Source organism: Carcharodon carcharias, chromosome 19 (assembly GCF_017639515.1).
Source record: "Carcharodon carcharias isolate sCarCar2 chromosome 19, sCarCar2.pri, whole genome shotgun sequence".
Classification (NCBI taxonomy): Eukaryota; Metazoa; Chordata; class Chondrichthyes; order Lamniformes; family Lamnidae; genus Carcharodon; species Carcharodon carcharias.
In genome coordinates, this window is record NC_054485.1 from 11,912,596 (window position 1) to 11,931,981 (window position 19,386).

The 19,386-nt window shown below is 42.0% G+C and overlaps 1 protein-coding gene across 7 annotated transcripts in view; it reads left to right on the forward strand.

Annotated features, from left to right (window-relative positions):
* ptprub (protein tyrosine phosphatase receptor type Ub) overlaps nucleotides 1–19,386 on the forward strand; it is an 818,938-nt gene that overhangs the window by 278,369 nt on the left and 521,183 nt on the right. For all 7 annotated transcript variants that reach the window (XM_041212606.1, XM_041212611.1, XM_041212608.1 and 4 more), the window contains one exon: nucleotides 13,152–13,274. In XM_041212606.1, coding sequence (XP_041068540.1) covers nucleotides 13,152–13,274 — 123 coding nt within the window. The remainder of the gene's footprint in view (nucleotides 1–13,151; nucleotides 13,275–19,386) is intronic.

Sequence of the window (19,386 nt, forward strand, 5' to 3'; positions counted from 1 at the left end):
TAGCTCTACATTTGAAAAATCACAGTACATATCCTTTTTTCCGCATCTGCTGACAAAGGGGTAAATGGATTCTGTAGGCTGTTGTCAAAATTACATGAACTCTAGTCAATGAATGCATTAATTTAACCTGATAATGAACTGGTCTTCTGATGTAGCCCATATCTTGTGGGGATCACTTAGCTCTTCTTCTGTTAATCCTGATATGTTTAGCCTATAGACCTTCATTTCTAATTGCAAGGTGAATTTTTATGGCCTGCTTGTCTGGGTCAAGCACACCTGAATCAAGAAACCATTGCCCTGTACGCTGTTTAAACATTCTGAGTTTAGATAGTAGGTCAACTGCACCCCAATTCACACTGGGGAATTTTGTGGACATTCTGACAATGTACGTTTTGACCTTCCATCTCCTTTTGTACCTGGGATGAATGCCACTGTAGCCGCTTTTGTGTGCTTTTCCAAAGCTCCACCCATTATAATCACAAGCTTCTCTGGCCCAATTTTATGACTTTTTTTTTGGTTTGATTCCCCCTTGCTTGCTTCGATCTGGCCCACACCCTGGTCCTTGCCTTTCCTGACTGAGCTAACCTGGTGTTGGTCTTCCCGAGGCACTGTCCCATTCACTGAACTGACAGGCTGTGCACCACAAACTCTTCATGAAGGACCCGTCTGCTTAGTGGCTCTTTCGTTAAGCACTATCCCGACACTGTCTTCAAAGTCTTTCTGTGCAGTCACCATGCTGCTATTTCAACACTCTGCAATGCTGCAGCTCCATTTTAGTCTGACCAAAATGTCGAGGGTTGTCTCATGCCATGTAACATGATCTAAGACTAAAGCAAAAAGCAAAATACTGCAGATGCTGGAGATCTGAAACAAAAACAAAAATAGCTGGAAAAACCCAGCAGGTCTGACAGCATCTGCGGAGAGTAATACAGTTGGTGTTTCGAGTCCGTATGATTCTTCATCAGAACTAAGGAAATAGAGAAATGAGGTGAAATATAAGCTGGTAGATGGGGGGTGGAACAGCTAGAGCTGGATAGAGGGCCAGTGATAGGAGGGAAAGAAGAGATTGCTAAAGATGTCATAGACAAAAGGACAAAGAGGTATTGAAGATGGTGGTATTATCTAAGGAATGTGCTAATGGGGACATTAGGGTAGAAAGCAGGACAAGGAACTGGCAGATGGTCCTAGTGGGGGTGGGTGGGGGGAAGGGATTGAAATGGGCTAAAACAAAAGATGGAAATAAATTTAAAAATAGGTGGGAAAAGAAAAATACATTTTTAAAAAATTATAAATTATTGGAAAGAGGGTGATTGGAAAGGGGGTGGGGATGGAGGAGAGATTTCATGATCTGGAGTTGTTGAACTCAATATTCAGTCCGGAAGGCTGTAAAGTGCCTAGTCAGAAGATGAGTTGCTGTTCCTCCAGTTTGTGTTGCGCTTCACTGGAACATTGCAACAGGCCAAGGATAGACATGAGGGCATGAGATCTAAGACTGTTCACCATGTCATATATAATTAAATATTTTAACTTGGACTCTGTAAGTAAGAGTTTTATTATAAATAAATCTCCCATACTCCATTTCCAAAATGCAAATTCTAACTACTTGGCACAAGGTAATTTATTAGAAATGAGTCTCACATCTCCAGCATTACTTAGTTTTGTTCTGTTAGTTCCAAGTTTCTTACCTGTCAATATTTCTGTTTAAAGTGACTGCTGACGAACAAGACAGGATATTGACTTCTGTCATGGCATAGCTGATAGTAAATGCTGAGCTGTTCAAATCCCAGAGGGAAACTTGAAACGACTGTCACAACTAATTTTCAATTTGTATAAATTTCGAGATATGGTGCCTTGATGTGGTGTCTTAGACCACCAAGTCTTAGGTTTTAATAAAACTAGATTAACCATTTATTAATAAGAGAAATGATTTTAAATACATGCATCAATCTACAAATTACTAGTATGATAACTTCTAAATCCCCTAATCAAGCTAACTCCCAATTACATTTTCATTAAAACAACAGTAAGACACATAGATTTTAAAAGACCCAGGGAAAGAAATATGATACCCTGAACAAGTCGAATTCTAAGTGAGTTTTCTTAACTGCAGTCCTTTGAAGGCAGCAGGTTGAGGCATAGATACTGAAGGCTTTTTCACAGACTTGCAAGCTCTTAAAAATGTTTTCCCTTACAAACAGTCTTTTCTTTATACATATCTTCCTCTTTGAATGCAAATACCCATTGTTTCACTATGCCTTTGGACTTTATCTCCCCGATAATAAAACTCTCTCATAGCACTGTTATATAAGTAACCTTTGGGAAAAATAAACACACTGGGCAGAATTTTACACTCAGTGTGCGGGCGCGGGCCCAACACGCCGGAATGTAAAATGACAACTTATATTTCACCTCTCTTCTATTTTTAACTTAGTTCTGTTGAAGAGTCATATGGACTCGAAACGTTAACTGTGTTCCTCTCCGCAGATGCTGCCAGACCTGCTGAGTTTTTCCAGGTACTTTTATTTTTGTGTTAAATTAAGCATGTTGATTTCATGCTGGTATCCTGCTTTAATGGTTCAGCAATTGAACTTTCACTATTTCATAGCCTGTTAACCTGCATATATGAACATGATCAACAAGCAGTCCTAGCCATCAAGCAATTTTTTTACTTAAATTTTGAGGTGAAGGTATTGATGTAAACAAAGAGAGGGAATATAATCAACAAAGACATCTCCCTTTGCCTCAAGCCTGACTGTACAGCCAGTTTACATGCATGGGTCACCTTTGTCACAGAAGCTGGTTGAAGTCCTACTCTGAAGTCATATAAAATTACAATGTAAAGCTCCTGCCCCGCCCCACATATGTTTAGTTTGAAGAAAGAATTATATATGTTAGTTTACAATATCTTTAAATGCAGTCACATAAATATTCCTTGAAAGAGTGCCCAGATACTTTTGGATGCAATGAGACCTAGGGTTCTTAACACGATTGATTCAAGTACATCAATGAGAATTGCTTCACCCATAAGAGTTTTAAATTAATTGTAATTTATGACCCTTTGGGAGTGCTGTTTCACAGAATCGCAAAGAAATTGTGCTTGACCTGAAAAATACTTGTGGTATATACTTTCAAGTAGATGGTATTATGTTACCATGACAATTTTGAAGCCAATTGTTTGGCATTTATGACAATATTGAGATATGCTTCAAAAGGCTCTCGAGTGTACAATTCAATTAAAAAAAATTTGTTTTTGGAAACAAATTGTGAGGTAAACTTTTATTTGTGTGGCTAATTGGTCCCAGTTTCTATGTGGACTAATTTTAAAGTTTTAGTTTTATGTGTAGGTAGTCTTATTGTTGAAATTATATTCTCCTGACTTCCTCCCCAATCCCATGGCCAGGATTTTACAGCCTCACCGTGGCGTGTCTTCTCCCGGTGGACGTGGCTAGCCATTTAAGTCTCCATTCAGTTCAGTGGGACCATAATATCCTGCCGGGTGGGAAGAGCCATAAAGTCCTGGCCCAAGTTTTGTGTGGCTGATCAAGCCTTGATGGCATTTTTGACACAAAAGCTGTTCTTCCATTATGGACTTTGTTATGATCCCCAGCTGATGTTACTACTGGACAAGCCCGATCCCAGGGTGGAACCTGGCTTGATTGATCCTAATTTTTATTTGTTTATTTAGTTACGTGGAAAGGGGCTACTGTACAGAGTCACCGGAGTTAGTTAATGAACTTTTTTAAAAAAAGAATAAAACATTTATACATCAAGAAAAGATGAACTATATTACAATACTCCTTTATCCACTTGTATACCTTTACAGATATATACAGATTTGTAAGGTAACACAAGTTACAAAAGCTATCTTATACTCTAATGTTCACAATAAGTACGCAGTCAATGTAAACCAATAGGCACCCTGTGGTCAGACATACCACACTCTGAAACCAAGTAACACATGCCTTCTCAATTAAATACTATGGATCTCTCAGCAGCTTCCCCCAGACGCTTGTCCCACCATAAGCCAGCCAGTCTCACTGAACACCGTCTTTCACACGAGGGTTTCCAATCTCCACTCTCCAAGAACTTGCTTTGGAATCTTCTCCCAAAATGATGCTTTCTCTTAGATGCCTTCCGCAAGGGTTTGCCTCCAAGATTTCGAACTCTCCTTCCATATTTTTCTCCACTGGTGCACCACATGCGTTCAAGCTTTCTTGCACATACTCTCACTGACTGAGCTGTCAACAGTACAGCACTGCTTCACATGCCCATAGCAAAGAGTTACAGACCTTCAGTTATCTCTTTGGACCTTCTTGCCTCTTGTAAGATGTTCTCGCTTTAAATCTACTTTCTGCAGCTTTTGTCTCTTTAAACCTGAAGCTTGCAGCTTTTCTGTCTGCCCCTTGCTCTTAACTTCACTTTTCAGGACCTTTTCCAGCTTCCTCTCCTTTTGATTAGAAGGTCTTCTGGGGACTTTCTCCTGTTCCTTGGATTTTGGGGTCTTTTCTTTAGCTTAGGACTTGCTATCTGTCTCCTTCGCTCCAGTCTCTCCTTGCAGCTGTCTTCAAAACCAGCTGAACTCGAACAGCTTCCAAATCAAACTGATGTTTCTAGTTTCTTCTGTGTATCTGTGGGAGGGACCTGCCTCTCAACCCCCATTGCTAGGCAACTTCCCAGTTTCTCTATTCTGGTTTGTTTAACTTGGCTGCAACAGCTGTAAAACTCTCAGAAATGCAGGCACCTTTTTAAAGTGAAACTAAAACTCAATTTTACCTTTTCTTAACGCATAAATACAGAAATACAAATCAAACTTAAACTTTAAAGTTAAAACTTATTCCTAACACCTACAATTACCAATATAACTTAATTAAATTGGACTAGCCGTATAAATACTGTGGCTACAAGAGCAACTCAGAGGCTAGGAATAGTGTGATGAGTGACCCACCTCCTGACTCCCCAAAGCCTGTCCAGCATCTACAGGGCACAAGTCAGCAGTATGATGGAATATTCCCCACTTGCCTGGATGAGTGCAGCTCCCACAACACTCAAGAAGCTTGATACCATCCAGGACAAAGCAGCTCGCTTGTGGCACCACATTCACTCCCTCCACCACCAGCGCACAATAGCAGCAGTGTGTACCATTTACAAGATGCACTGCAGGAATTCACCAAGGCTCCTTCACCAGCACCTTCTAAACCCATGACCACTACCATCTAGAAGGACAAGGGCAGCAGATAGATGGGAATGCCACCACCTAGAAGTTCCCCTCCAAGTCACTCAACATCCTGACTTGGAAGTATATTGGAAGTATATCGCCGTTCGTTCACTGTCCCTGGGTCAAAAACCTGGAACACCCTTCTTAACAGCACCGTGGGTGTCCCCACACCACGTGGATTGCAGGGTTTCAAGAAGGCAGTTCACCACCACCACCTCAAGGGCAACGAGGGATGGGCAATAAATGCTGGCCCAGCCAGCGCAGCCCACATCCCTTGAATGAATTAAAAAAAAACTATCTCTCTTTCCTAACAAGTGAAAGAAAGAAAGAACTTCCATTTGTCTAGTGCCTTATTAGGTGCTCAACAAGCCACAAATTATCTTACAACTAGTCACTCATGTATGGGCAAATATGGCAGTGGATTTATACAGAGCTAAGTACTAGAAACACTAAATGAGATAAATGATTAGTTTGTTTCTTTTTGTGTGTGGTTATGTTGTTTGAAGAACATTGACCAGAGCACCAAGTGAATTCTCTGCTCTTTAATTTCCACCTGATCAGGCAGACCGAGCTTTAGCTTAACATCTCACTCAAAAGATAACAGTGCAAGCACTTCCTGAGTGCTGCACTGGAAATGTTTGGCAAGATTATGTTCTCACATGGTAGAGTGAGACTTGAACCTTCTGATTCAGAGACGAAAACTTTACTGTTTGATAATATCTTGGGAAATGAGATGAAATGATTTGCAGTATCCAACTGACTGCACAATAAAGCAAAATCTTCTTTCCTTCCCTGTCCATTTTTCTCCAAACCCCCAGTGATGGATATCCTGAACATTACAGGAGGAAAGTAGCAGTATTGATCTCCATGACAGTGGAGGAACTACAGTTGGCCACAGGGCAAGGCAGAGATATCATGGGCATTCCTTCTCTTCCCAGACCCCTTATTCTCACCTCCCCACCCCACATCAGCTGTCACAAGTTGGAACATGTCCATAATTTTTTTAAAAACTTTAATAAAATTTTTTAAAACCTACATGAAACCTCATCCTGTTTGTGAATGAGGTTTCATGCATTTTTCTAATTCCGGTCAGGGCTCCTAGCCTGCCTGCCAACCTTAAGGTTGGACGGGCAGATCCATTAATTATTTCAATGTCAATGGCCTCAGTTGACCATTGACAGGTCGGCGGATGCACAGCTGATTTTGATGCGCCCCGCCTACCTGAAAATTTAAATGGGGCACAGTGACATCAAGAGTTCTGCCCGATGTCACCACGTCATTTTACGCGTTGGCGAGCGGGCCCCGCCCCCTGCTCGCCAACGGGAAAATCCTGCCCTTAATGTAGTGAAACTGACTCAAACATACGAACAAGGAGCAGCAGGCCATTCAGCACCTTGAGCCTGCTCCACCATTTAATAAGATCATGGCTGATCGATAGTAACCTGAAATCTGCAGCCCATCTACCACCGATAACCTATTACCCCCTTGCTTACCAAGAATTTATCCACCTCTGCTTTAAAAAATGTTCAAAGACTCTGGCTTCCACCAAATGTTCAGGAAGAGAGTTCCTAAGACTCACAGCCCTCTGAGTGAAAAGATTTTGCCTCAACTCTGTCTTAAATGGGCGAACCTCTTTTTAAACAGTGATCCCTAGTTCTAGATTCTTCCACAAGAGGAAACATCCTCTCCACATTCACCCTGTCAAGGCTCCTCAGGATCTTAAAGGTTCCTATCAAGTCACCTCTTACTCTTCTAAACTCCAGCAGATAGTAGCCCTGTCTGTCCAACCATTCCTCATAAGACAACCCACCAATTCCAGGTGTTAGTCTGGTAAACCTTCTCTGAACTGCTTCCAATGCATTTACACCCTTCCTTAATAAAGTGACTAATACTGAACATAGTACTCCAAATGTGGTCTCATTAGTGCCCTGTACAACTGAATCATATCCTCCATACTTTTGTATTCAATCCCCCTCGTAATAAATGATGACATTCTATTAGTTTTCCTATTTACTTGCTGTACTTGCATACTAGCCTTTTGTGATTCATGCACTAGGACACCCAGATCCTTCTGCACTTCAGGGCTCTGCAGTCTCACCTTTTAGATAATATGCTTTTCTTTTATTCTTCCTGCCAAAATCAACAATTTCACATTTTCCCACATTATAGTCCGATTGCCAGATCTTTGCCCACTCACTTAACCTTTCTATATCTGTTCGTAGCCTCCTTATGTCCTCTTCACAACTTACTTTCTTACCTATCTTTGTGCCATCAGCAAATTTGGCAACCATCCCTTCAATCCTTTCATCCACTCCTTTAATCTGGGGACATAATCATTGGCTCACAGCCTTCTTAGGTCTAAATCCTGTTAGTTGTCCAAATTTAGGGACCATTATAGTATTAAGTGCAGCTGGACCAGCCACATAAATACTGTGGCTACAAGAGCAAATCAGAGGCTGGGAATTCGGTGGGGAGTAATTCACCCCCTTACTTACAAGTCAGGAGTATGATGGAATACTCTCCGCTTACCTGGATGAGTGCAGCTCCAACTTCGCTCGAGAAGCTCCACACAATCCGGGACAAAGTAGTCTGCTTGATTGGCACCTCATCCATCACCTTCAATGTCTACTCTCCACATCACTGACGCACGGTAGCAGCAGTGTGTACCATCTATAAAACATACTGCAGCAACTCACCAAGGCTCCTTCAACAGCACCTTCGAAACCCGTGACCTCTACACCTGGAAGGACAAGAGTAGCAGATGCATGGGAACACTAACACCTGCAAGTTCCCCACCAAGCCACCCAGCACCCTGTCTTGGAATTATATTGCCATTCCTTCACTGTCTCTGTGTCAAAACCATGGAACTCCCTCTCTAACAGCACTTTGGGTTTACCTACAACACATGGACCACAGCGATTCAAGAAAGCAGCTTACCACCACCTTCCTGAGGGCAATTAGGGACGGGCAATAAAATTGCTAGCCAAGCCAGTGAGGCCCACATCCCGTGAAAGGATAAAAAAAAAGCTGACGAGAGAAAGCCATGGATGAACCTACCATCAGCTGCACTCCTATAATGTAAATTCATAGAATTATACACCACAGAAAGAGGCCATGCAGCCATCATAATTCTGCCAACTCTTCAAAAGAGCTATCCATTTAAACCCACTCACTTGCTTGTTTCCACACCCTATAATCTTTTTCCACTTCAAGTATATAATCCAATTCCCATTTGAAAGTTACTTTTGAATCTGCTTGCAGTATCCTTTCAGCCAGCACAATCCAGATTCAAACATCTCACTGTGTGAAAAGATGTCTCCTTTTCTGCCCTCTGACTCTTTTTGCCAATTATCTTAAATCTGTTTCCTCTGGTTACCAACCCTCCTACCATTGGGAATGTTTTTTTCTTATCTTCCAAAATTCTTCATAATTTTGAACAGCTCTATTAAATCTCCTGTTAACCTTCACTGCATTCAGAAGAGCAATCGCAGCTTCTTTAGTCTCCTTTAAAAGTCCCTTGTATATTGATGACCCAGTGTAAGTTCTTTGAACTTAAATTCCAATTTTGTTCATTTGAGACTTTAACCATTAAGGCAACAGGAGACAGCTTAGTGAACTAACTCAGGAAACTTTAATAAGTTATAAGTTAATACTTATCACAGCAGGGCAGCGACTTTACGGGTGTACTACAGTTCTTGCTTCCCGATTCAGCTTTGGGTGCAGATCGACACTCCTCTCTCTCTCTCTCTGGAGTCTTCTGATCTTCTGCTTTCAGCTAACAAGCAGTCTTCAGTTTCAAATTCAGCACATGTTTGTCAGTGAAAGTTGCTGCTTATTAACTCTTTCCAAGCCATAACCCACAACGTGATTAATGATATTCTATTCTGATTGGCCTAACCGAGTCGAGGCTATTTTCTAATTGGCTTAAGAGGTGCGCGATCTGTTTGCGATTGGCCCCAAGCATGATGGCAGTCAATTGATGTCATTTCTCACTTTTTTCTGACTGGTTTCTTAAAATGCCAATTACCTGCAGGACCATCCTCCTCATTAAAGTTTATTTCTGTTATTTTAATAACTTCTTGCTCAGACAAAAGGGTGTTTTATGGTATCTTCCTTTGACTATTTGTTTACGGTAGGGGAGGCATGCTGTCATGTCCTCATGAATGATACCTTGAGCTCATCATCTCAGACTATTTAATTAAATCCTCATTAAATCAGAACCTTTATCAATAACTGCCTTTGCAAGTCATCTGCTCGGCGCTGTTTTTATTTCTGTGGTTGTTGGTAACTGGAAAGAGTTATTTTGCTTTTAAAACAAAAGGATGATTTGGAAGAGTTGCTTATAACTTTAAAACTATGTATGCCTAATGCAAAAGATTGCAAAGTACTAATACAAACGACTATAAAATAGGTAGTACTTAAAAGTTATACAGAGTGTGTACAAAATTTAAGTGTACAGCAGCAATCAGTGTTTAAAATTTAAGGTAGTAAAGTCTCATACATTCAATTAATACATAGGCTTGAGTGATAAAAGTCTAAAAAGATTATACAGTTACAAAACTGGTAACACACTATTGGAAAAGTTTACTCTTAATACAAAAATTACATTGATCCAAATATAATTGCTTTCTTCTAAAATATTACAAGTTAACACTAAATGTGGAACATAGCTGTTGTCACTATTTCCCTCCTCTCTATATATTAAATCCCTCCTAACTTTTCCGATAGCACCAGGTTCTGAAAAGGTTTTACGATGTGAGGGGATGTAAGCTTGCCCATTCAACCTTGAAGGCGGCAAGTCAATGTGGCTCTGTGATATGGAGATAAGTGCAACTGGGGCCGCTTCAGCAGTTGTTCTGTAATTAACTCACTAGTATGTTAAACAAAAACAGAATTACCTGGAAAAACTCAGCAGGTCTGGCAGCATCGGCGGAGAAGAAAAGAGTTGACGTTTCGAGTCCTCATGACCCTTTGACAGAACTTGAGTTCGAGTCCAAGAAAGAGTTGAAATATAAGCTGGTTTAAGGTGTGTGTGTGGGGGGCGGAGAGATAGAGAGAGAGAGAGAGAGGTGGGGGGGTGGGGTGTGGTTGTAGGGACAAACAAGCAGTGATAGAAGCAGATCATCAAAAGACGTCAATGACAATAGTACAATAGAACACGTAGGTGTTAAAGTTGGTGATATTATCTAAACGAATGTGCTAATTAAGAATGGATGGTAGGGCACTCAAGGTATAGCTCTAGTGGGGTTTTTTTTTTATATAATGGAAATAGGTGGGAAAAGGAAAATCTTTATAATTTATTGGAAAAAAAAAGGAAGGGGGAAACAGAAAGGGGGTGGGGATGGGGGAGGGAGCTCACGACCTAAAGTTGTTGAATTCAATATTGAGTCCGGAAGGCTGTAAATTCCTAGTCGGAAGATGAGGTGTTGTTCCTCCAGTTTACGTTGGGCTTCACTGGAACGTAAACTGGAGGAACAACACCTCATCTTCCGACTAGGGACTTTACAGCCTTCCGGACTGAATATTGAATTCAACAGCTTTAGGTCGTGAGCTCCCTCCCCCATCCCCACCCCCTTTCTGTTTCCCCCTTCCTTTTTTTTCCAATAAATTATATAGATTTTCCTTTTCCCACCTATTTCCATTATATAAAAAAAAACCCACTAGAGCTATACCTTGAGTGCCCTACCATCCATTCTTAATTAGCACATTCGTTTAGATAATATCACCAACTTTAACTTTAACACATATGTGTTCTATTGTACTATTGTCGTTGACATCTTTTGATGATCTGCTTCTATCACTGCTTGTTTGTCCCTACAACCACACCCCACCCCCTCCTCTCTCTCTCTCTCTATCTCTCCGCCCCCCACACACACACCTTAAACCAGCTTATATTTCAACTCTTTCTTGGACTCGAACTCAAGTTCTGTCGAAGGGTCATGAGGACTCGAAACGTCAACTCTTTTCTTCTCCGCCGATGCTGCCAAACCTGCTGAGTTTTTCCAGGTAATTCTGTTTTTGTTTTGGATTTCCAGCATCCGCAGTTTTTTTGTTTTTATCACTAGTATGTTACTTCATTGTGTCTAAAATCCCATGGTGCCTTTCTTTGTCAAATGAAGCTAAGCAGAGTCACATGATATTAAACGATGGAGTCTTCTATCAGCTCCAATTTAAGAGGATAGTATACCATAAGATTAATCGATCAATATACTCTGATTGTGTGATCTAAACTAAAATTAATCATTAAATATCATTTTCTCTACACCAGCAAGGTAGTTGGTTTATTTCAGTGAGTAGCTAAGCACAAAGACCAGGTCATCTCTAGGCTCTGTGATGGTTACCTGATTTCAAACAGGACGCTGCTTGAGGGGCTGGGTGCAGGATGTGGCAGTGATAAGGCAGGGGCTATAATTAACCTGAGTTAAGGAGAGAAAAATTAATTGGGGTTTACCTGTAATTGTTATCCATCAACGTCTGCTAAAATTGTGTGTGCCTGTGTGTGTGCATATGTGGGGTTAGTGGGTGAACACAGTGTGAAGCTTTGCAGTCAATGTCCCTGTGATAAAATACCCCTCAATGCAGTCCATCCAGAATTGTAGATGAGTAGTGATTATCTGGACAAAGTTAAGGGCAACAGGTACCTTTGGAACTTTGCCCCAGGGAGGAGTCGATGCTTTCAGGAATGGGCAAGCATAGATTTAAGAAAAAGAACCCTTTGTGTTGAAATAAAAAGAGAAATTGCTGGGAATACTTTAGTCAGGCAACGTCTGTAGAGAGAGTTAGTGTTCATGCTTTAGTGACTGGAAGCCAGTGTCCAGTGGCGTACCACAGGGATCTGTGCTGGGTCCTCTATTATTTGTCATTTATATAAACGACATAAATTACTATGTGGGGGATAGGATTAGTAAGTTTGCAGATGACACAAAGATTGGCGGGTGGGTAACAGTGAGGTTGAGTGTCTTGGGCTACAGGAAGATATAGACGGGATGGTCAGATGGGCAGATAAGTGGAAGATGGAATTTAACTCTGAAAAGTGTAAGGTGATACACTTTGGAAGGAGTAATTTGAAAAGGAAGTATTAAATGAACGGCATGACATTAGGAAGTTCTGAGGAACAAAGGGACCTTGGTGTGTGTGTTTCCATAGATCCCTGAAGGGGGAAGGGCATGTTAGTGGGTGTTGAAAAAGGCATATGGGACACATGCCTTTATCAATCAAGGCATAGACTACAAAAGTAGGGAGGTCATGTTGGAGTTGTATAGAACCTTGGTGAGGCCACAGCTGGAGTACTATGTGCAGTTCTGGTCACTACATTATAGGAAGGATGTGATTGCACTGGAGGGGGTGCAGAGGAGATTCACCAGGATGTTGCCTGGGATGAAACATTTAAGTTATGAAGAGAGGTTGGATAGACTTGGGTTGTCTTCCTTGGAGCAGAAAAGACTGAGGGGTGACCTGATTGAGGTGTACAAGATTATGAGGGGCATGGACAGGGTGAATAGGGAGCAGCTGTTCCCCTTAGTTGAAGGGTCATCACAAGGTGGCATAAGTTCAAGGTGAGGGACAGGAGGTTTAGGAAGGATGCGAGGAAAAACTTTTTTACCCAGAAGGTGGTGACGGTCTGGAATGCATTAACTGGGAGGGTGGTGGAGGCGGGTTGCCTCACACTCTTTAAAAAGTACCTGGATGAGCACTTGGCACGTCATAACATTCAAGGCTATGGGTCAAGTGCTAGTAAATGGGATTAGGTAGGTAGGTCACGTGTTTCTCACGTGTCGGTGCAGACTCGATGGGCCGAAGGACCTCTTCTGCACTGTGATTCTGTGATTCTGGTTGAAGATCTTATATTGGTTTTTGCTGGCTTGGTTCAATGAGTTGGGTAGATCTCTGAAAATTCCACAGGAAAATCATAAACTGTCTCCTTCATTGTCAACAGGAGAGTGCACGTTTGATGAAGAATCTGGTCCGTGTGAATATGTCCAAGGCTCTAATGATGACTTTGACTGGCAACTCATTGGGATTCATGATCCATCTCAACAGACGCCTGATCTCCTTCGAGGTGAGTTGCTACTATTTTATCCTCCTCTATTTCCACTCCATGGATTGTGGAAATATGTGATTGTCAGAGCCATAACATCTCCTTGGGATGGTTGGTGATGAAGGTTGTTTCCTTGTGAGGAATTTAAATAGTTATTTTACCAAGTGTAATTTGCAAGGCAGCAAATTGATGCTGTACATTTAAACAAAGGACAATTTGGAAATGATAGAATTTACTGCCAGTGATGTTATTGCAGTAGCAGTAGCACTGTCTGAACCAGTTTTTTTCTTTATTTACCCACTTAAATGGTAGAGAAGGGAATATGGTATGATTCCATTAAATGTGCATTCAATAATATCAACAGTAATTATTAAAAGTGTATGTTCAGTCAGGTTTTGCATCCCTTCCTGTGTGCATTTATAGAGAACTGATATTTCAAGGGGCATTCCTGCCATGTTGCTGGGTTTGATTATGCGGCAATAACCATGTTTATATTATGGGAGGCAGTCAATAGGAATTGTCAACAACGGAGAATACAACTGCACATTTTTGTCTTCTACCTGTCTGGTTGGTTGGGGGACATACATCAAGACCAGCAAATGACTAAAACCTATTATAAAAACAAAAAACTGCGGATGCTGGAAATCCAAAACAAAACAAAAACAGAATTACCTGGAAAAACTCAACAGGTCTGGCAGCATTGGCGGAGAAGAAAAGAGTTGACGTTTCGAGTCCTCATGACCCTTCAGCAGAACTGATTTTTCTTTACAAGGAGAGGGGTGAAATATAAAACAAAAACAGAATTACCTGGAAAAACTCAGCAGGTCTGGCAGCATCGGCGGAGAAGAAAAGAGTTGACGTTTCGAGTCCTCATGACCCTTCGACAGAACTTGAGTTCGAGTCCAAGAAAGAGTTGAAATATAAGCTGGTTTAAGGTGTGTGTGTGGGGGGCGGAGAGATAGAGAGAGAGGAGGTGGTGGGGTGTGGTTGTAGGGACAAACAAGCAGTGATAGAAGCAGATCATCAAAAGATGTCAACGACAATAGTACAATAGAACAAGTAGGTGTTAAAGTTGGTGATATTATCTAAACGAATGTGCTAATTAAGAATGGATGGTAGGGCACTCAAGGTATAGCTCTAGTGGGGGTGTTTTTTTTATTTTTTTTATTATAATGGAAATAGGTGGGAAAAGGATAATCTTTATAATTTATTGGAAAAAAAAGGAAGGGGGAAACAGAAAGGGGGTGGGGATGGGGGAGGGAGCTCACGACCTAAAGTTGTTGAATTCAATATTCAGTCCGGAAGGCTGTAAAGTGCCTAGTCGGAAGATGAGGTGTTGTTCCTCCAGTTTGCGTTGGGCTTCACTGGAACAATGCAGCAAGCCAAGGACAGACATGTGGGCAAGAGAGCAGGGTGGAGTGTTAAAATGGCAAGCGACAGGGAGGTTTGGGTCATTCTTGCGGACAGACCGCAGGTGTTCTGCAAAGCTGTCGCCCAGTTTACGTTTGGTCTCTCCAATGTAGAGGAGACCACAATGGGAGCAACGAATGCAGTAGACTAAGTTGGGGGAAATGCAAGTGAAATGCTGCTTCACTTGAAAGGAGTGTTTGGGTCCTTGGACGGTGAGGAGAGAGGAAGTGAAGGGGCAGGTGTTGCATCTTTTGCGTGGGCATGGGGTGGTGCCATAGGAGGGGGTTGAGGAGTAGGGGGTGATGGAGGAGTGGACCAGGGTGTCCCGGAGGGAGCGATCCCTACGGAATGCCGATAAGGGGGATGAAGGGAAGATGTGTTTGGTGGTGGCATCATGCTGGAGTTGGTGTTCTATTGTACTATTGTCGTTGACATCTTTTGATGATCTGCTTCTATCACTGCTTGTTTGTCCCTACAACCACACCCCCCCTCCACCTCTCTCTCTCCCTATCTCTTCGCCCCCCACATACACACCTTAAACCAGCTTATATTTCAACTCTTTCTTGGACTCGAACTCAAGTTCGGTCGAAGCGTCATGAGGACTCGAAACGTCAACTCTTTTCTTCTCCGCCGATGCTGCCAGACCTGCTGAGTTTTTCCAGGTAATTCTGTTTTTGTTTTGGGGTGAAATATAAACTGGTTTAAGGTGGTGGTGGGGGGAGAGAAATGGAGGGGGGGATGTGGTTGTAGGGACAAGCAAGCAGTGATAGGAGCAGATCATCAAAATATGTCACAGACAAAAGAACAAAAGAACACAGAGGTGTTGAAGTTGGTGATATTATCTAAACGAATGTGCTAATTAAGAATGGATGGTAGGGCACTCAAGGTATAGCTCTAGTGTGGGTGGGGGCATAAAAGATTTAAAAATAATGGAAATAGGTGGGAAAAGAAAAATCTATATAAATTATTGGAAAAAACAAAAGGAAGGGGGAAGAAACAGAAAGGGGGAGGAGATGGAGGAGGGAGTTCAAGATCTAAAGTTGTTGAATTCAATATTCAGTCCGGAAGGCTGTGAAGTGCCTAGACGGAAGATGAGGTGCTGTTCCTCCAGTTTGCGTTGGGCTTCACTGGAACAATGCAGCAAGCCAAGGACAGACGTGGGCAAGAGAGCAGGGTGGAGTGTTAAAATGGCAAGCGACAGGGAGGTTTGGGTTATTCTTGCAGACAGACCGCAGGTGTTCTGCAAAGCTGTCGCCCAGTTTACGTTTGGTCTCTCCAATGTAGAGGAGACCGCATTGGGAGCAACGAATGCAGTAGACTAAGTTGGGGAAATGCAAGTGAAATGCTGCTTCACTTGAAAGGCGTGTTTGGGTCCTTGGACGGTGAGGAGAGAGGAAGTGAAGGGGCAGGTGTTACATCTTATGCATGGGCATGGGGTGGTGCCATAGGTGGGGTTTGAGGAGTAGGGAGTGATGGAGGAGTGGACGATGGTGTCCCGGAGGGAATGATTCCTACGGAATGCCGCCGGGGGGATGAAGGGAAGATGTGTTTGGTGGTGGCATCATGCTGGGGTTGGCGGAAATGGCGGAGGATGATCCTTTGAATGCGAAGGCTGGTGGGGTGATAAGTGAGGACAATGGGGACCCTATCATGTTTCTGGGAGGGAGGAGAAGGCGTGAGGGCGGAGATGGGCCGGACACGGTTGAGGGCCCTGTCAACGACCATGGGTGGAAAACCTCAGTTAAGGAAGAAGGAGGACATGTCAGAGGAACTGTTTTTGAAGGTAGCATTATCAGAACAGATGTGACGGAGGCAAAGGAACTGAGAGAATGGGATGGAGTCCTTACAGGAAGCGGGGTGTGAGGAGCTGTAGTCGAGGTAGCTGTGGGAGTCAGTAGGCTTGTAATGGATATTGGTGGACAGTCTTATCACCAGAGATGGAGACAGAGAGGTCAAGGAAGGGAAGGGAAGTATCAGAGATGGACCACGTGAAAATGATGGAGGGGTGGATATTGGAAGCAAAATTAATAAATTTTTCCAAGTCCCGACGAGAACATGAAGCAGCACCGAAGTAATTATCGATGTACCGGAGAAAGAGTTGTGGGAGGGGGCTGGAGTAGGACTGGAACAAGGAATGTTCCACATACCCCATAAAGAGACAGGCATAGCTGGGGCCCATGCGGGTACCCATAGCCACACCTTTTATTTGGAGGAAGTGAGAGGAGTTGAAGGAGAAATTGTTCAGTGTGAGAACAAGTTAAAACCTATTGTTGACCGACTTGGATAGGCTGGGCTGAACCATTCAAGATAGAAAGTTCATGCTGTTGGCAGTGATATTTACATTGGCAATTGGGCATTGTTGGCCCTTGTGGACAGGCTGGTTAAACCACCTCTCAGAGCATTTTATTACTGCTCTGCTGTTGACAGCACTGGTCCACGGTGGGTATATTAATAGCGTACTGTACCTTGCGTGCTGAGCTTACTCTTTTATTCAATTGCAAAGATGGCAATGTGAGGCAGTTATAGATGCATTAATTTTGAGTTCTTCACTAATTGCTTATTAGAATATGTCACTGGTGCCTCAACTATGGACCTGAACTTTACTGATTTGAGCAATTGATTATCACCATCTTATCAAAATTAAGTGTCCGTCAATGATTTATACTGTGCTCCCTGAAAGAAAGATGGTCCAACAGCAGCGTTCTATCCAGAGCCAACATGTCTAGCATTGTGGCACTAATCACTCAAAACCAGCTCCTCTGGGCAGGATATGTCATTCAGACCCCCGAAGCAACTGCTCTACTTGATGACAAAGAATGGGACCTGAATATTGAAGGGTACATGACTTTTCAGAAAAGACAGAAAGCTAAGAAAAGGTAGAGGGGTAGTTCTGTTAATTAAGGATGACATTGATGCAATAGAGTGATAAATGACCTTAGTTCTGGAGATCAAAATGTAGAACCAGTTTAGGTACAGATGAGAAATGGTAAAGGTAAGAAAGCACTTGTCAGAGTGGTTCATTAGGCCCCCTAACAATAACCGCACTGTATGGCGAGGTATACAGGAAGAATGATGGGGGCTTGTGAGAAAGGTACAGCAATAATCATGGGTGATTTTAATGAACACATAGATTGAACAGATCAAATTGGCAAAGATAGCTAGGTGATTAGTTCATGGAGTGTTTTTGGGACAGTTTCTTGGAGCAGCATATTATAGCACCAACCAGAGAGCAGACTATACTAGATCTGGTAATATACAATGAGACAGGATCAATGAATGACCTCATAATGAAGGCGTCCCAAGGGAGCAGTGATCATAATATAATTGAATTTTGCATTCAGTTTGAGGGAGAGAGGAGTGGATCTAAGACTAGTGTTTTAAACTTAAATAAAAGGAAAAATGAGGGCATGAAGATAGAGCTGGCTAAAGTGAACTCTGAAATTAGATTAAGGGATAGGTCAGTAGAGATACATTGGCAGATGTCTAAGAAAATATTTCAGAATACTCAGAAAAGATACATTCTAGTGAGAAAGAAAGACCCTAAGGAAGGATGCACCATCTGTAGCTAACTAAGGAAGTTAAAGGTAGTATCAAAGTGAAAGAAAAAGTGTATAATTCCACAAAGATGAGCAGCAGGTCAGAAGTTTGGACAGAATATAAAGAGCAACAAAGGATTTCTAAAAGCTTAATAAGGTGGGAACAATTAGATTACGAGAGAACGTTAGCTAGAAATATAAAAACAGGCAGTAGGAGTTTCTGCAGGTATTTGAAAATGAGAAGAGTAAGTAAAGTGAGCATTGGTCCTCTTAAGAGTGAGTCTGGGTAATTAGCAATGAAAATAAGGAAATGGCGGACGCATTGAATAGATCTTTTGCATCTGTCTTCACTGTAGAGGATACAAATAATGTCCCAGAAATAATTGTGAATCAGGAAGTGAAAGGGAGGGAGCAACTTAAAAAATTACAATTAGTTGGGAAAGGATACTAAGAAAGCTAGTAGAACTAAAAGCTGACAGATCCCAGGTCCTGATAGACTGGATCCGAGGGTCTTAAAAGAAGTAGCTACTGAGACAGTAGATGCATTGATTTTAAATATCCAAAATTTCTTAGATTCCATCAGATTGAAAAATGGCAAATATGACTCCTCTATTCAAGAAAGGAGGGAGACAGAAAGCAGGAAACTACAGGCCAGTTAATTTAATATCTGTCATGGGGAAATTGGTGGAATCTATAATTAAGGAGGTTATTGCAGGCACTTAGAAAATCTCAGTGCAGTCATGCAGAGTCTTCATGGTTTTGTGAAAGAGAAATCATGTTTGACTAATTTGTTAGAGTTCTTTGAGGTAGTAATAAGCAAAGTGGATAAAGGGGCACCTGTAGATGTGGTGTACTTAGGTTTCCAGAAGGGATTTGACAAGGTGCCACATCAAAGGTTAGTATGCAAAATTAGAGCTCATTGTGTGGGTGGGTAACATATTAGCATGGATAAAGAATTGGTTGGCTAAGAGGAAGCAGAGAATCTTGATAAATGGGTTGGTAAGATGTGACGGGTGGAGTGCCACCGGGATCAGTGCTCAAGCGTCAACTATTTACAATTTATATCAATGACTTGGATAAAACGACAAAATGTATGCTAAATTTGCTGATGACACAAAGATAGGGAGGAAAGTAAGTTGTGAAGAGGAAATAAGGAGTCTGCGAAGGAACATAGCTAGGTTAAGCGA